Source organism: Microplitis mediator, chromosome 2 (assembly GCF_029852145.1).
Source record: "Microplitis mediator isolate UGA2020A chromosome 2, iyMicMedi2.1, whole genome shotgun sequence".
Taxonomy (NCBI): domain Eukaryota; kingdom Metazoa; phylum Arthropoda; class Insecta; order Hymenoptera; family Braconidae; genus Microplitis; species Microplitis mediator.
In genome coordinates, this window is record NC_079970.1 from 17,203,775 (window position 1) to 17,221,533 (window position 17,759).

A 17,759-nucleotide genomic window follows, 5' to 3' on the forward strand; every position below is an offset into this window, starting at 1 on the left:
TAAAAATATAATGTACAATGAATTAACGATTTGAACGAAAACAAAACTTACGATTGAAATTAAAAAAAAAAAAAAAAAAATTAATAAAATACATAAATAAAAAATTTTGTTATTTGTAAATAATAAAAAAATAATAATAACGTAAATAAATTTATAATTTAATTAATAAAATTATATAATGGAGGCATCAAAATATATAAGATTCGACTGATGTATTATTAATTTTTTTTTTTTTTTATTTATTATAATTTTACTATTGTCTTTTTTTTTTTTTTATGTAAATTATTAAAGAGAAAAAAAAATTTTGATTTTTCCCATGATAAAAAATGTTTATCCTTACCAAAAGAAAATTGTCCCGGGGATAACATATCTCCGGCAAGCGATAAAGCCGCAGTGGAGTCTATAATGTATGAGAAAAAAAGAAAACAGAGACATAAAAATTTAACAATTCATAAAAGCTTTTATATAAAAACGCTATAAGAATTTTTTTATTTTCAAAGAGATAAAAAGATGATTGATAATAAAAAAAAATTTTAAAAAAAGTAAAATAAAATAAAAAGTATTAATTAATTTAAAAAATTGAAGCAAGAAAAGCGACGCGTCGAAAAATGAAAAAATTGATATATCCTAAACAATTCCTCGATTTAATATTTAAAATTATTGCACTTATTATTATTTATTGTTTCGTTTTATTACAAATATGTTTTTATCCTGGCGTTATTTTTAATATCAACCAGAAATATACTTGAGATAGTTTTTAAAAGGTCTCATTGTATTTATAAATCGACGATCGATTACAATGTAGCGTGTTAAAAAGGTGAAGGTCATTATTTAAGTAAAAATATCTGGCATTAAAAAAAAATATAAATTTATAAAACAATAACTAATAATTAAAAAAAAATTCAAATAATAACTGTGTAGTTTAAAAGTAAAAGTGGGTAAGCAAAAGATCGAGGCAATACTTTAAAGCACATTATTATATATATGTATATATAAATATGTAGATTTATATATATTTATATATATATAATAATAATAAATGCTTGTAGATATTTCAGTGATTTAAAAAATAAGTGAGGTAACGACAAATAGTGAATTTACAAACGTTGTTTTTTTAAATATACAACACAAGATGATGATAAACTTCTGGTGTCAATACAGACAAAAACAAAAACAAAAAAAAACAAATTCTCACATTTTTTTATTTCTCATTTAATCTCGTTGCAATGTCACGTAAAAAGTAAAAATTTCTACATTATTCGTTGAAAACTGACGAGCACGTCAAGCCTTTATGTTAATTACATATATATTTATATATATATTGTCAATACACTCTACTAAATTTTATGTCTCGTTCTTTTCGCTTACAAGAACCCAAAAATAAAAATGAATATCTATTCTAATAATAAAAATAAAATAATAAATATGTCAACAAATTAATAAATAAAACGATGAATGAATTCTGGAGTTTAATATTTTAGTAAAAAAAAAATTAAGTAAATAGGCAAAGGATGAAATGTGAAAAGGAGTTTGTTTGAAAAATAAATAAATCCATAAATAAATATTCAGTATAAAATAAAAAAAAAAAAAAAGTTTAATAAAATAATAGTGTGGAAATAAAAATAAACTCACCGGTTACTTTATCTCGGATAAGTTTGCAACTCTCGACCTCTCCAATGCTAGAGAATAAAGATCGAATCTCTTCCTGTGTCATGGTCTGTGGCAGGTAGTTGACAATAAGATTTGTCTTTGATTCCTCTTGGGAGGATTGACCGAGGTTTGAACCCCCATTCTGTTGCACAACCGTATCCATACCGTTTGCCATCATTGCACTCGTTTTAATACACGCCGTCTATAACTACGTATGAAATCTGTAATCAAATAATTTTAAATAAAATAAGTAAGTAAATAACATTCATTGAATTAATTAACTTATCAATCAACAATACTTGTTAATAATAAAGTAAGAATTTTTTTAATAGATATCATTATAAATATGACGTTATTCTCAGTACGTTCGATAATTGTGTACAAAGAATTGTTTTCTAATAATAATTCAATATCTATTCTTTAGTACAAATACTATATCCAAGTCTATAGACGTCTATAAGTTATAAATAATTAATAAATTCAAGTATTTTATTATTAAATAATAAATTAATCGTTGTAAATTTTAGAATCAATATTTTAAAAATAATAGTTGACATTGTGAGTGTGAATGTCAGACATCAGTCAAATTACAAATTATAAATAAATGGAGTAAATAATTTAAAAAATGCACTTATTAATTTCAAAATTTTTTAAATGAGCATTTTTTTTAAATTTAATTTTATTAATTATTTACTTTATTCATTTATAATTTTAAATTTGTCTGATGTCTGCTACATTCACACTCATTTCACATTGATTGCATGTAATACATCAGATTTAGCAGGTATTTATATATATATATATATTGATACATCTATATATTATCTTCAGAAAGACTTAATAGAATTATTAAATATTTGCAAATGTTCTTGTTTATCCCCTCATAGACTTTATATATATGTATATGAGCTGTATGTTAAACCAGAATGGACATACAAGCAATAATGGAACGTCATAAAGCCATAGCAAGAGATGAAAGAACCAATCGGATGATCACCCTACTCATTGTCGTCGATACAAACATGTCTGGGTTAGAAAATTGCACAAGCTACATGTACATATAAATATATACAGAGTAGTACGTAGTGTGTACTACTACTAGTACTGCTGCTGTTGCCGATGCCAGCAACCCTATGCGATCGAAATTACTGGGGATTGCGCTGCTGACGATACAACACCAAACCACCCTTAACAATCCAACTCCCGACCCCCTTAACTCCCTTGTCTGACCGTCTAAAAGGGTGGGTCAGTGACTGCCAACACCCAAATGCATTTCAATATATCATACATAAATTTTCTACTCAAAAAAAGTTGTCGCATCCACGAAAATTCTTTTTTTTTTTTAGTTTATTAGAATTTTATATTTTTTTAAAAATATTGTTAGTCATAAGAATAATTTGTTATAAATTTAAATATGTAAATATTAAAGCAATAAATTTACTAGAATGCGAAATATTTAAATTTTTGAAGTAAAAGATAAAAAAAAAAAAAGAAATTTGAATTTTTAATAAAAATTGAGAATCACTGAGGGTACATGGTTAAATTTAAAGGGGCGACGAACCCCTAGTCACTGGCCAAGCCGTTTAAAAGGCTCCCATGGTAGCGAATTATTCAACCCCCCGTAACAGCGGAACTACCTCGAGAACTGCATATGCATGCGATGCGTGCCGACTATGAATATACATATATACATATATATTATACATAGTAAGAGTTAGTGGAGTAAGTTGTCTACAGACACAGACAGAAAATAAAGAGAGAGAAGGAGAGAGAGATAACTATAGAGAGACGAGGGCCGCGGGAAAAATATAAAAGGGGGAAGTCTGGCTGCAGTAGGGTGGTTGAATCGTGTCTCGGTGCCTACACCAAGGGAACCCGAATAAGCTCTGTCCCTATTTTCAATACATATACATATTATACAATATATATAACTTACATACACACCTATACATCTGCCACATTTATCAGCCGGCACGAGACATCGTTTCTAATACCTCCCTCATATACAAAACCCACTACTCACTTCCCTTACTCACGTAATTTTAAACTTTCTTTCTTTCTCTCTCTGCTCTTTTGCTCGGTCACTCATTTTTCATATTGTTACCTTTACCTACGACCACTCTCTGAGTATGAGGACATGTTACCAGTATCAGCTGTCGAGCTACAAACACCTTGAGCACCCTCGTGCTCAAGATCAACCGCTCAGATATTGAGTTTACTTTTTTCGGGACATTTAAATTAATGATCTATATAGATTTACCTTTTACGCTTCACTAAATCGATTATCCGTTTAAATATTATACAATACAATATAACATTATCTCACAAAAGAATCGAATTTTAATCTCAAATAATATTTTGGAGTAACAATAATCGATTTATTTATTTATTTACATTATTACTTTTTTTTTTCTAAAAAAAGAGTCAACGATCGCGTGTACGAGTCGCGTAAAACTTAGATATAGAATGGCCTCAAGTAAATGGAGTAACTTTAAAACGGCTATATATCGCAGCTTCACATCTTTGCAAAACACAAGTACATATATACTACATATATAAATATACAGCAGTAGTTAAAGTGAGAAAGACTGGAAAGAGATCAAGTATAAGAAAAGAAGGGAACGAGAACTGGGTGTTATCGATCCACGCTTACACTCAACGTGCGGCATTTTGGGACTCGGCAATCCTATTGTTATCCTTCAATAAAAGAAGAGAAGCCCGTGATATCATTCACCCCCGCAAGGAAGCCACTCTACTCTTTTATTCCCTTTCATTTTAAATTTTAATTCTTCTCATTTTTTGTTTTTTTTTTTCCCTTACTTCAATTCTTCATTCCACAAATAAAAGTTATTCCAGCTTTACCTCTCATTCAATGTCATGATAGACATTGTTGCCATTCTATTTCTAAAACAAAAAACCCATAGATGTAATTTAAAAAAAAATAATTTGATACCGTACTGACCTTCGGTGTCTCTAGGAAAAATCTAAGAATGTGTTAAATATATATTATCTTTAAACGTTAGCCAGGTGGTCATGGCGACGAATAATGAAAATCGCGTGGCCACAGACGATCAATACATCGCGCGCCCTCGCTTCCTTCTCTCTCGTTTCTCTCGCCGACTCGTGCACCAACTCACTACATACAACATACATTGTGTATGTAATGTATATATTATATATATGTGTGTATAAAGTACATGAGTGTAGCTCGCAAATAATTTCCAAGGGAAACCCCTCTTAGCTCATACGCCCCTTTCCTCCACAATATACGACAGGAGCCACGCACGCTCTCATGTCGCGCACGTATGACGTCCGCGCCGGTTCACCAACACAAATTAAATATCTTCATATGTACACACATGTACCATCTATCCATCCATCCATTTATATATGTATGTATATATATGTACATATATATGAATATAAAGTGGCCATTGCGTAGACCCACACGTGAAATACTTGCGCAGCATACTTCCGATAATATATTATGTTTTTTTTTATTTAATATATTGTTTTATTTATACACGAGTAATCAAACTCTAGAACACGTGTTTTATAAATACGATTAAAGCATAGATGAGTTTTTAAAATAATTATTTAAATCTTACCTTAATAATCACAGCTTACTCCGAAATAATAATAAATTCACTTATTAGTATTATTATAAAATTGTTTATTGTTTATAAAACTATTTAAATAAATAACTAGTAAATATTATTGTTATATTAATTTTTAAAAAAATATTATTATTATTATTATGATTTATTTAAACAGAAATGCGAGATTGAGTCGACCCCCACCGCGCTAGACGCGTCACGCTCTCACCGCCGCCCGAAACTAAACCAAAAAATCAATAAAAGTCAACTACAATACTTGCGATTATAAATTAACATTTAGGCAAACTTGCACTTGATGTCACAATTTATAAAAATATATCAATCGATACAATACAAATACAATAATTTAAATATAAAAAAAAAAGAAACACTTGAGATTTGAATTTTTTAGCTGAGATCAATATAATTCCTCGTAATATTTAAATTTAATAAAAGCATTTATGTCTTTGGAATTTATATTAAAAATATTAAATAACCAAAAAAGTATATATATATTTATGACAAAAACCCGTGTCATCCGGCTCTGTAATCCATGCCGTCAATTTTTAAATAATTATTATTTTTAAATAAACTTGCACGTACACTTTTATTATTTATTTATAATAGTTGTATATTTATTTATTATTTTGATAGAAAGCCTCACGTAAAACACACGCGTGACAGGCGAATTAAAATAAAGACGGTAACTAGACTAAGGAAACAAAGAAATAACGTTACGGGCGGAGGCTGCCTAGAGACTGAACGAAATTCAACGTTACGAGCATACGAGACACCGGGCACTTGGTATAACGCCGACGACCCTCCGCTCAACTCGTGTCTCCTTCCCCCGCACTGCTACTACTTCAAACCCGAGTCAATACTCGGTAAGCTTCGGCTTTTACTTATATATATATATACATATACATTTACATCTATATCTATATAAATGTATATGTTCCCGCGTGTATATCCCGGGTATACCCCCTAGTCATACCGGCGATACTTTTGGCCAGATTCCCCCTATAATCTCTTCGCGTCTCGTCTCGCGAAAACTACTCGCGAAACTACAATCCTTAAGTTATAATTCTTTTTACTTTTTATAAAATTTATTTACCCGCGAGATTTTTAAGTTATATTTCATACGGATAATTTATATTTTTACCATACTCCATTTTTGTCGGTATATTTCGTATAAATCAGGAAGTAAATCACTGGTATATTTATATATATACAGAATCTACACATGATGAAACTTTAAATACCCGGGTTATGCGTACGCGTTTACACGCTCCTGGTTCCTGACACGGCAACTCGGAAATTTCGCGACGACGCTATGCTACAACACACAACTCGGTGTCCGCGTCGTGATCGATTTTATTTTGTGATTTAATTTTTTTAGACAAATTTTATTCACTAGAAAATTTTTTTTTAAAAAAGTATGTGATGTATTTTTTTTATCATTTAGGGGGAGTGATAAAAAAATAATCCTTTGAAGGTCACGGCGATTAAATGTCAAGTGTAATTTAATATTAAATAAAGATATTGATCAGTAAATATTTTTATTATACAAACTAGTAAATTATTAAGACTTATCTTTGAAAGTAAATGTAAATAAAAGTACCGGGATCAGAGTACCGGCTACCGGATGATTGAGATATTTATTATTAAAGAAATTGTTGGACTTTAATTACCGTAAATTGGAGTAATTAAATTTATTAAAAAATAGATAAAATCATATATGTAAATTTTTTTTTTCTATGTGTATATGTATATGCTTAAAAATTTATTCTTGTAAAACTTAACATAGATTGTAAAATTATATGGTCTGAAGATGCTGGTGCGTGGAACCAGCGAAATATCACCAATAAATAATTTTTCCATCGAATAAGATCGGATGTGCCTTTAATTATTCTCAAATTATAAGTACCGATGAAAACAAATATAAATGTTTCAACAAACATTTATATTTTGAAACTATAAACAAATAAAAAATTTATTATTTCTATTAAGTATCCTTGAAAGTATTGAAATTGTGTCTTAAACAGTTCACTGGCCTTAACTTCCTGTGTCGCACCTATGTACAAATAATCTTCCCATACATTTAGCTCGAGTATCAAATTCCCTTTTATTTTACCCATTACTTATATATGTATACTGATACTTGTTCTCCGTTATTGAAACAAGAATACTTATGTTCCCATTCTTTATTCTATCGCTTCTTTCTTTTAATTTCCTTTACAAAAATCCGCTTTTTTTTTCTCTGCATACATTGCGTACGTAAAATATTTATATATATTTTTTTTAAGGAAATAACCCTGACCTTTTTTACTTCACCGACCGCAAGATAAAGAATGGAAAGAAGTCAAAATAATGTAACAAATAAATAAATAAATAATGACGTTTTTTTTCTTTTTTCTACAGATAATAATGATGACAACGAAAAATTATGCGAGTCTGACGAAACAAACTGAGTAAGACTTGGCCACTGAGCCAATATCACAACAAGCTGTACCTACTAGTAACGCGCCAATATCATTTCCAAGAATCACACTCTTGTACGCGTATATATATATAAGCATATGCGTAAGTACGAGGTACTGTCTTAGAAATGCCGTCGACAAAAAAGAAAAATATAAACTAAAAAATATAAGACTTGAGTAAATAAGAAACAAAAATGTTTACGCGTACGCACTTTCGCGGAATTCCGCGTTTCTTAAATAATTTTTCAAAAATTTTATAAATAGATTCTAATATATAGAATAAATTTTTTTGTTATGTATGTAAAAACTAGAATGTGTTATGTGCAAAAGTTATCCCAAGTTATATTATAAATATAAATCGTACTTCTGGTATAAACACTATAAATATACGCGAGTTCGTGCGGTTGCATGTGAAAGATGGTTTAGGTTTTGACTGTTTTAGTTTCTCTACTCAATATATATATGCATATGTAACAGTAGATTTAAATAAAAATGTAAAGATAAATAATTATATTATTTAGTTAAAAAAAAGTTTATAATTAAATTGCTAATGGATTTAAAGAGATTTAGTTTGTTTATAAAGCTTGTTATCGGATTTGTTGAGACTTGTGACCAAATGGTCATGTCGAGCATTATTAGCTGTTGTATGTGAGCTCTTAGTAAAATAGACGTACTATACATTGAAATAAAATTTATAAGACCTTATGGAAATAGAGAGGATATATATGTAAGCTTGTTATGGATCCCTGAGGATAATATGAATGATTCTTCAGTCGACAGTAGCAGACGATGCCAACGGGGCTTGACAAATGAGCAACCCTCCGAGCAAGCAACACAGCTGGCAATTTTAGTGCTTTTTATGTGTATATGTGTATGCCAAGCTCTTTACTTTTATTACTTTACTCGAATTCGTATAGATCTCACCCGCCAATACAATAAAATGTCCAGACGATTTTTATTTTACAATGTCTTGTATTGAATTCCCATTTTTAGATGTACACATGTAAGCCTACTGGTTCTATTGATATATATTCGGCATATATATATATTTAGTAATTGTTTGGTAAAATTGGGCTTGAAAAAGACGTCTGTATTTTATGGGCTATTGCACACTTTAGATGTTGGTCAATTTATTATACGGTCAATTTCGTAAATACTTTAGGTCGTTAAATAAAAAATATATATGGAGGAATAGCTCTAAGTTACTGTAATTTTAGTAGCATATTCTTTTTCAAGTTAAACTTTTAATTGTAATTTAAAATTTAACACTTTTTATTGATGATTGAATAATTAATCTGTACTTTTTGTATAGGAAAAAGAATAAATAAAAAATAAGACAATAGTATGAAAGTAAATAATAATAAGTTGACAGAAAAATTATTTTCGACGATTTGTGAAAAGATAAAAACGTCAATTCAATCAACTTTAATAGACGTCAGTCGGTGTAATAACAGACTAAATTGGAGCAAGAGTAAAAAAAAATTTTTTATAGAAATGGCAGTTGATCGATCCGGCAATTTTCCGACGATTATCTTTTTCTTTTTATCTTGATATATATATTTATAATCATCACGATTTTTTTTTTACCGTCAACTTTCTTGTTACTAGCAAATATTATCATTTGCACAAACTTTAATTATAACTATTATCCAATTAATAATTTCAAAGTCTGTATTTGAGTAGACGATATTATTGATTAATAGACGAGTTTATTGATCTTTAGTATATATTCTTGATAAATCGATTAAAAGTTATTTTAGGTATTGTATAAGACATCCTGACGATAAAATATAATTGAATTTTTAGTGTCGGTTTTTTTTTTCTTCTTGTAAATTAATGATAATATCGGAATACGTGATGGCAATATCGGCTTGAGGGTTTAAAAATGTGGTTAGATCGTTGGGTGGCATCTGCGAGAAAATTTTTAACGTTTTTAGTTTTTTTTCTTTCCACCTTTGCCTCTATACCTCTACCTCTACCTCTTGTAATATTAAAGCATGTCAAGGTAAGGTAAGGACTAATATTAGAGACACCAAATGGCTAGGAAGAGAAAAGAAAAGAAAAGAATGAACGAAAAATGAAAAGTCTCCCCTTGTATTATATTATATATTATACAGTTTGCCGTCATATGCTGCTACGTAACGCCCACTGTATCATGCAATGCTGCCAGTTGGCACATATATTTATATTTATGTATACACATATATATACAATACCGATTTTTAACGTTTTTGATCGCCTTGACTATCTATATTATGTTATTGACCTCGTACTTCGTGTCAGGCCTTTTTTTTTACTGTCAATGTGGGAAAAATAATTCAAAAATACTGCTAAGGATTATTTGAAGAGATTCTAATACAAATTTTATCGCCAGGTGTATTTTTTCAGGGAAATATTTTTTTTCAATGACAGAAAAAATTTTTCGCTATGATAAAAAAATTTTATTTTTAAAAGTATGAGAAGACTTAAAGTTTGAATTTTTTTTAGTAAAAATGTATGACGAGATAGGTTTAAATGGTTTTTAGAAGGTGGAGTCTATATGCAATATGAGTTATAACTTTAGCAGTAGTAAAAATAAGTTGTTATTTTTTACAGCGACCATAAAATTTAGATTTTTATCTTTGGGTCGATAAGAAAGGCTGAACCTTTCTACTCTATGTAATTGAATCGGTTTGTGCAGAAAAAAGTTGTTAAAAATAATGAAACGGCATGCATGTAACTCTTTTTTATTAGTATAATTGACAGGGCAAAATGGCGAGCTATTAGTTTATAAAAATTTTTTTTCAAAAAGTTTTAGCTTTTATTTTATCCTTTTCCTTTACTTAGTGACTAGATGAAAAACAATTAATAATAGAAATAATTAATTATAATCCTAGAGATCTGAAGTAGTAGAAAAAAATACACGTTTCAATTAATATTTGAATATCGATCATATTTAGATTATGCAAAGTAAGTCGTTATTTTAATCTCTAATTAAAATTTGACCTTTGCAGTACGGTGTTCCATTATATTTTGTTTTAATTAATTTAGCTTAATTAATGTATTTGTTTATGGTTAAAATACTATTAATATTAAAGTACAATTAAGATATATCTCAATGTCGTAACTAATAAAAATTAAACTTGACTGAGATAATAGAAATCGTTTATACACTTGGCTTGAGTTAAAAATAGATCTATGGAAGATTTAAACTGACAACTTTGATTTAATTTATTATTTATTAATAACATTTTTGAATTGGACATCGTTTTTCAAAACATCGACTGCTATGTACACAGAAAAAAAGGATTTCTTGGCAACAAAAATTTTTATTTTCCCCAAGAATTTTTTGCATTATAAATTGAAAATGAATATTTTCTTGGTTCGATTAAAAATTTCCTTGGGACAAGAAGGAATTTTTTATCGACCCAAGAAAATTTTTGTTTTCAATTCATAATGCAAAATATTTTTTGCACCAAGAAATCATGTTTTTTTCTGTACTAAAGAACTGATTTCTAAAAATTTTTAGGATACATTCAGTTGAATTTTCATTGAAACTATCGTTATTTAAAGAAAAAAACTTACGAATTATTATTTTTTAATACTTTCAATAAGACTGCAGATCTTTTTTAAATTTCGTTTTTCGGGTAAATTAAAAATTTGATCGTCACGGTTTATTTAAAGTGAAAAGTAAAATAAACTGTTTTCATGTCAGCTGTAATGAATTATTTGGTAGCTATCCTATTTTACTCCAAAATAGAATTTTTCTTAATTTCAGTATCTATAACTTTCTCTCAGTAATAAATATTGATAATTTTTCATTTACTCTTCAAAAAATAATTCAAAAAATTTTGAATGTTTTTGTTTTCTTAAATTAGTTGAAGTTTAGTGACAGCTACATTTCAAACCTTTCACAATTATGGATGGATCAACTTTTATTAACGAAATGAATTTTAATACTAATTTATTTATTGCATATCAAGTACACTGAGAGGAAAATAACTATTAGAAATATTTTATTCGCCTCTTAAAATAAATTATACTATTTAAAATTTTCAAACCAATAGATTTTTAGTGTAAACGTTTGAAGATTTTAATCGAAATGATTTTCTTAATCAAAGAAACCTCTCGGCTCGAAATGTGCTGATTACTTTTTGGAGTATTGTAAAGTTTCGATTTTTTCCGGTCAAGAAAATTATTCTTGAATTTTATGAAATTAATAATGGAATAATTTTTATTGTTTATTAAAAGTTAATTTTTTTTCAGTGTATGAATTTATTTATGTATATCCAGCGACAAGAAAAAATATAAAAAAATTAGTTTATCATGTCTAAATAATCTGGTATTAATAAACATAAAAAAGACATTGTATGAAATTTTTTTTTTTTTTTTTCAGTTAAATAAATAACTATATAAATAGCAAAACTATTACGATAACACATTGTTTGTCAATAATTTATGACAAGGCAAAAAAAAAATGTATATAAAACATGAATCGCCGTTATTCTTGTCACCGTGGACAGTCCAAGCGAATAATAAATATATATATTTATAAATATATAATAATAATAAAAAGAAAAAGGTAGTGAGAGTGAGTGCGAGAGCTAGTGGAAGCAGTGTCCGAGGGGCTCCATTGATTGGTCGATGTGGCACGGCTGTAGCCGACGTTGCACAGCTCTAACCCGGGGGTATATGAACCCCAGTTACCTCGGAAACTCTCAACTCTCACTATCTCACTCGATAGTGGTCTTCCTCTCTCACTCTCTCTATCTTTATTCAATCCACCCAGCGCCCACCCTATCCTACCGCTTGTCTACCCCTCTCTTGGCAAAACTCACCCTACTCGCAGGTTCACCCTATAGTATAAACGCACGCGCGACACATGGACCTAAAAGCGATCAATACTCAACGAGCGAGTCTGCCGTTGCCGCCACCACCGCCACCGCCGCGACTGCTCCCCAACAAAATATTTACTATCTCTCTTCAACCCTTAATAAAAAAAGTATAAAAATAAAGAAAGAAAAAAAAATTCACCCCTTATTCTTAATCTCTATTTCTCTCGCTCGCTCTTGTTGTTTTCTCCCTAAAACAATGCAATCTCATACACAATAAAACGTATATTGTATTCAAGGTACGTACACGATAAATCGTTACGCTTCATGCTTCCAATTTTTATATTAATTTATGTGTGCACATTTTTTTGTTTTTTTTTCACCCATATTTTAAAAGATTATACAAATGTTTTCTCCTTGCTCATCATCATCACCACTACTATTACACTGTAAAAAATATTTTGGACCCGATGTAGTGTAAATGACTCGATGTAAAAATTTCGGTGTGAAAATTACACCAAATTCGGTGTTAAATTTAGGCGGTGTGAATTAAAAATTTGTACACTGATAAGCGTGTAATTTATGAAAATTTTGCATTAAGAAAATTAATGGTAAGAATATTGAAATGTTCAAAATACTATTTAATACCTAAATAATATTAATATAGTTATTGATTAAGTAGTTAAAGATGTTCAATGATCATTTGTTGCTCGTTAATCATATTATAACGAGTAACACAGAATAATGTAAAAAAGTAGATTACACTGTGTTAAAATTACACGGATGGAAAATTAACACCGAGAGAATTTTACACCGTTATTTCACACTGCACGGCCGTGTAAAGTTCTCCGGGTCCATTTTTACTCCGTTATTTTTTACAGTGTATTATTATAATTATTATTATTACTATTATTATTATTATTATTGAAGTATTTAAAATATTATTAAATTCTATGTTAATAATAAATTTGAATACGATGCTTGTAATACTTAATAAATGATAAAAAAGCAAAGCGGGCTTATGCGAGTAACTACTTACGTTAGTATTTTGGATTCCTTTCATTTTTTTTTGACTGCCCTTGATCTCGCACCCCTCGTGGCCATACCCATCGTCCCTTGAGACAATGCTTGGGGAATAAGGGAATGGAAAATTTGGGGTTGCCGACCCCGATGCGTCGCGAAAATTTTTTTTCTCCACATCATCTTCTGCTTTATTTTTTCAATCATATTCCTTTTACTTTTTTATATATATTTATAATAATATATACTCACAATCAGTATTATTATTATTATAATTTTTTCAAATTTTTATTTTCCTTTCTCTCTTTGGTAATATCGACTTTTGGTCTTGTTTTTCAGTTTAGTTTGTCGTTGAAAATTATTTTTTCATGTCGCCATCAACTAGGCAATTAAATTTATTTCTTCACTTATTTATTACTCGTTATTATTATTTAAATAATAACAATAATAATAAATTTTTTAATTATCAATTAAAATATAATATTTTATTTATTTCTTGAGGATTTAGTGTTTTGTCGTCGATGTCGAGATGGAAGCTTAAAAGCTTCTTCGTCGACGTCGGAGTCGGCGTCGTCGCGGTGCGCTACAGGCCGAAGCCACACCCAAGTTAAAGACATCAACTAATGATTTTAAAGATATACTCCAATACTATAATCTTTTTTATTATCCAAGAATTTTTTACTCTACTTTCCAATAAAATTATAAATAATTTACTTTTAGTCATTTAATTATTTACTGGCCATTTAAAAATTAATTTTACTTATTAAATATTAATTAAGTAACCAGGTGGTTTTTTGGTATTTAAAATTAACGGTTCGTTAAGTTCTACAAACATTATAATTAATGATTTGTATCAACTTCCGTTTGTTATAGTATTATAATAAATTAACCAACGAATTTATATTTATTCAGCTTTTAAATTTTAAAATAACATTTTTTTTTCAGTTTAAATTTTGCTGTCGGCGAGCGCACCCGCGTGGATTCAAATGATTGGGATTTAAAAAAAAAATATAAAAAATAAATAAATAGGATAGAAGCTTATGAAGAATCCCAAATTATTTACGGGATTTCAATAATAATCGTAATCATAATCATAATCATAATAATAATTAATAATAATAATAATAATAAATAAACAAACTAAACTTATAAAATATAGTAATTTATAATTATAATAATAATCATAATAATAAATAAATAAATAATTAATAATAATAAAATTTAACAGGCAGTACAGAACATAAATTATAAAGTAAAGAAACAAATGAACATACCGGTTAACGATGAAAATCAGTGGTTGGAGGATGCTGACTAGCGCAGAACAAAACGTAGTGATGGGTTATTTTAATTATTTATATAATTCTTTAATTTTTAATTGATATATAAAATTATTTCATTAAAGTTATAAAATAAATTGCAAGACTTGTTTTAATAAATCATTGAAAAATATAATATATATATTTTATTTCGGTAAATTTTTGTACGAATGTACGAAATGTCACCACTATAATGAGATCTCCAAATAAATCTTCCAGATGTCGTTTATTTATATTTTTAATTACTTTATACTTATAAATTTTTAATAAATTTTGTATCGTTATCTAGAGCACCGTTATCTCGAACAAAAGTTTATTTGTATTTATTTAAAATACGATTATCAATTTAATAAACTTTCACGATAAATTTTTTTTTTTATATATTTCTCAAAGGGAATTTTATAATTAATTACGAACGATTATGAGAGTATAGATCCGCGAGCTTAATGATTATCGATGTTAAATAATTGGTTAATAAATATATATAGACATAGAAATTAACAGAATAAATATAAATTGAATAATTTAAAAATGATAATTTTTTTTTTTGTTATTAAAAGAGTAATTAATGAATTTTTTTTATAAATGAAGGATGATCGTAAAGGGAATTTAGGGAAGTGGGATAACTCGCGATTAAAGACGAGACTTAAATTATTAACGAATAATGTAACTCGTTATGTTAACTTTCTTTGTTATCTTGTACACGATTGTAGTGTGACAATACAAGTATGTTAAGTATTGAATAATGTGTGATGTAGCTGTTGTTTGTTGTTGTTGTTGTTAAAGTCTCAGCTGTCTTTAAAGGAAGGGTTCAACGTACGAGAACGAACGAATGAATGAATTAACCAATTAATGAATATAAGTAATAAGGTATAATAATAATAATATTGCGGGTAACGGTGTCTACAACGCAATGCCTTATGTGGTGCGGTAACTAAACTGACGGGTGGAGTACATTCGAACCCAGCGGCTGCACCTAGAGCGACCTAACGCGCCGGTTCGAAGAGTGGGCTTCAACCCTCCTTGGAGTATCCACTACGTGAGGGGTTACAAACCACCGGAAAGAACGGCCAGAGACCTAGTCTCTATAGTCTACCTCTACTCTAACTCAATGTGTTCAAATATATATACATATATATTATATGTGTGAGTGTATGTATCGAGGAAGACCAAAAAGAAAGAGAAAGAGAATTGAAATGAAGATTTAGATCTGCGCAAGCGTGACTTGCATGTAGGGGGTGTTAAAACTAGGGGTATGATATATAGGGATGTATTGGTGAGGAAATACAGGAAGAGAGTCAAGCACTTGGTGATGTGAGCTAAAGACGCAGGCGCGGGTTATTTCGTCGACGAGTATATGATATAAAAAAATGTTATAGAGTGCAGCCACCTCGATGGGGATATCCATGAGGGGTAGAAGGGGTTTCGTGTGAAAATTCGCGGGATTTCGATGTGTGATTCTTGAATTCCAACGTCATGTTTAGATTCTAAATGTACTTTTTTTTTCTGGATTTTTTTTTTTTTTTTTTTTAGGGAGAGGTAAAAAAAATGTTGGGGGATATAATAGATATGGAAAGTTTTTTTTTCAGGTTGATTGGCTATCATTCCCAGAAGGTTGTATTTAATTGTGGGGAAGTTTTTGGGTGCGGTTTGGGATAAGGACAATTGACAATAATTTCGAGGGATAGTTTTTTTTTTTTTTTTTTTTTTTTGGTAAAAGACTGGGGGATAATAAATTATGATAATGAGAGTTTTGGACTTTATTTTAATCTTTATGAGGACTTAATTTTTTTGAGAGAATGAAATGAAAGCTGAAATTTGATAAAATTGAGAAAAAATAGTTTATTAACTAATTTTAGTTGATGAGCTTTTTTTAAAATAATACTTTGGAATGAAAGAATTGTTAAGAACTGTATATTTTAAATTTTAATAATTCATGAGAACTTTAATTTAAAACTTTTTTTTGAAAGGTAAAGAAAATTTTGATGTAAATTTATTGAATAGTAAAACTGAATCCGTTGAAATTCGGTCAAACTTCAAATACAAGTTGAATGTATTCAGTAAAAGTGCATTAATTATTCAGGAAGATTGATTAATGAAACTGAGACTAATCAGAGTCCTAGTGAATTAAAACAAAAAGAAAAAAAATTAATTTATCGACAAATTGTAATCCAGTAGAGAAATAAATTTTGTGGTCATTTGTTCAGAGAATAAATAAATTAATCTATGACTTTATTAAAAGCACGTCAAAATAGCGCGGTGTCTATGTTTTTAATGAAAATTATTTGGGATTAAGGATTTTAGTTTTCATTATAAAAGTTATAAACTATCGTAAATTACGGAATTTGACAATAAGGAATTAAAATATTTGATGTGACCAATAATTTTTATAATAATTATCACAAGTAAAAAGAATTCAAGAAAAATTATTAATAAATAATTCGAGAAGAAAGAAATTTGATAATTAATACGGATACTATTTGATTTTGAGCATCAATTAGTGATGTAAGGTAAAAAAATGACTAGTCAATTGACAGTTGCCACATGGACAAATTGACCAAAAATTATTTGACGGCCATTTTACATCGTGTTAGTTGAATAAATACCTTTGATTGCTAAATTTTTTGTTTATTACACTGTAAAAAATTGGGGTGAATTCGAAGATACATACGAATTTTATTTCAATCCAAATTATTCACTCCGTCACTCAGAGTTCAGGAGTTTCAAAAATATCACTCTGCATGCAGAGTGAATAGGGAGTTTTTGATTTAGCGAAACACGATTTCCGATTGATGCTGAGTTTGCTCTCTAAAAATGAATTAGTGAAATTCACTGCTAATTAGTGGATATGCACTGGAAACCAGCTGTAAGTACTGGTTGAATTAG

The 17,759-nt window shown here is 28.8% G+C and overlaps 1 protein-coding gene and 1 long non-coding RNA gene across 24 annotated transcripts in view; one reads left to right on the forward strand and one right to left on the reverse strand.

The window, feature by feature from the left end:
• Positions 1–17,759, reverse strand: part of LOC130664069 (ELAV-like protein 1) — an 82,361-nt gene that overhangs the window by 14,546 nt on the left and 50,056 nt on the right. For 6 of the 23 annotated variants that reach the window (XM_057463772.1, XM_057463762.1, XM_057463770.1 and 3 more), the window contains exons 1-3: positions 5,259–6,062; positions 1,633–1,871; positions 341–400 (exon numbers count right to left, since the gene is read on the reverse strand). In XM_057463772.1, coding sequence (XP_057319755.1) covers positions 341–400; positions 1,633–1,828 — 256 coding nt within the window. In that variant the 5' untranslated portion in view covers positions 1,829–1,871; positions 5,259–6,062. Of the gene's footprint in view, positions 1–340; positions 401–1,632; positions 1,872–3,594; positions 3,706–5,258; positions 6,065–13,576; positions 13,753–14,831; positions 15,240–17,759 lie in introns of those variants that run through there. The other 17 variants (XM_057463767.1, XM_057463766.1, XM_057463769.1 and 14 more) reach the window with 14 other exon arrangements.
• Positions 12,742–14,894, forward strand: LOC130664070 (uncharacterized). Its single transcript, XR_008989294.1, has 3 exons — positions 12,742–12,836; positions 14,503–14,638; positions 14,786–14,894. It is a non-coding gene; the product is annotated as an uncharacterized LOC130664070 (long non-coding RNA).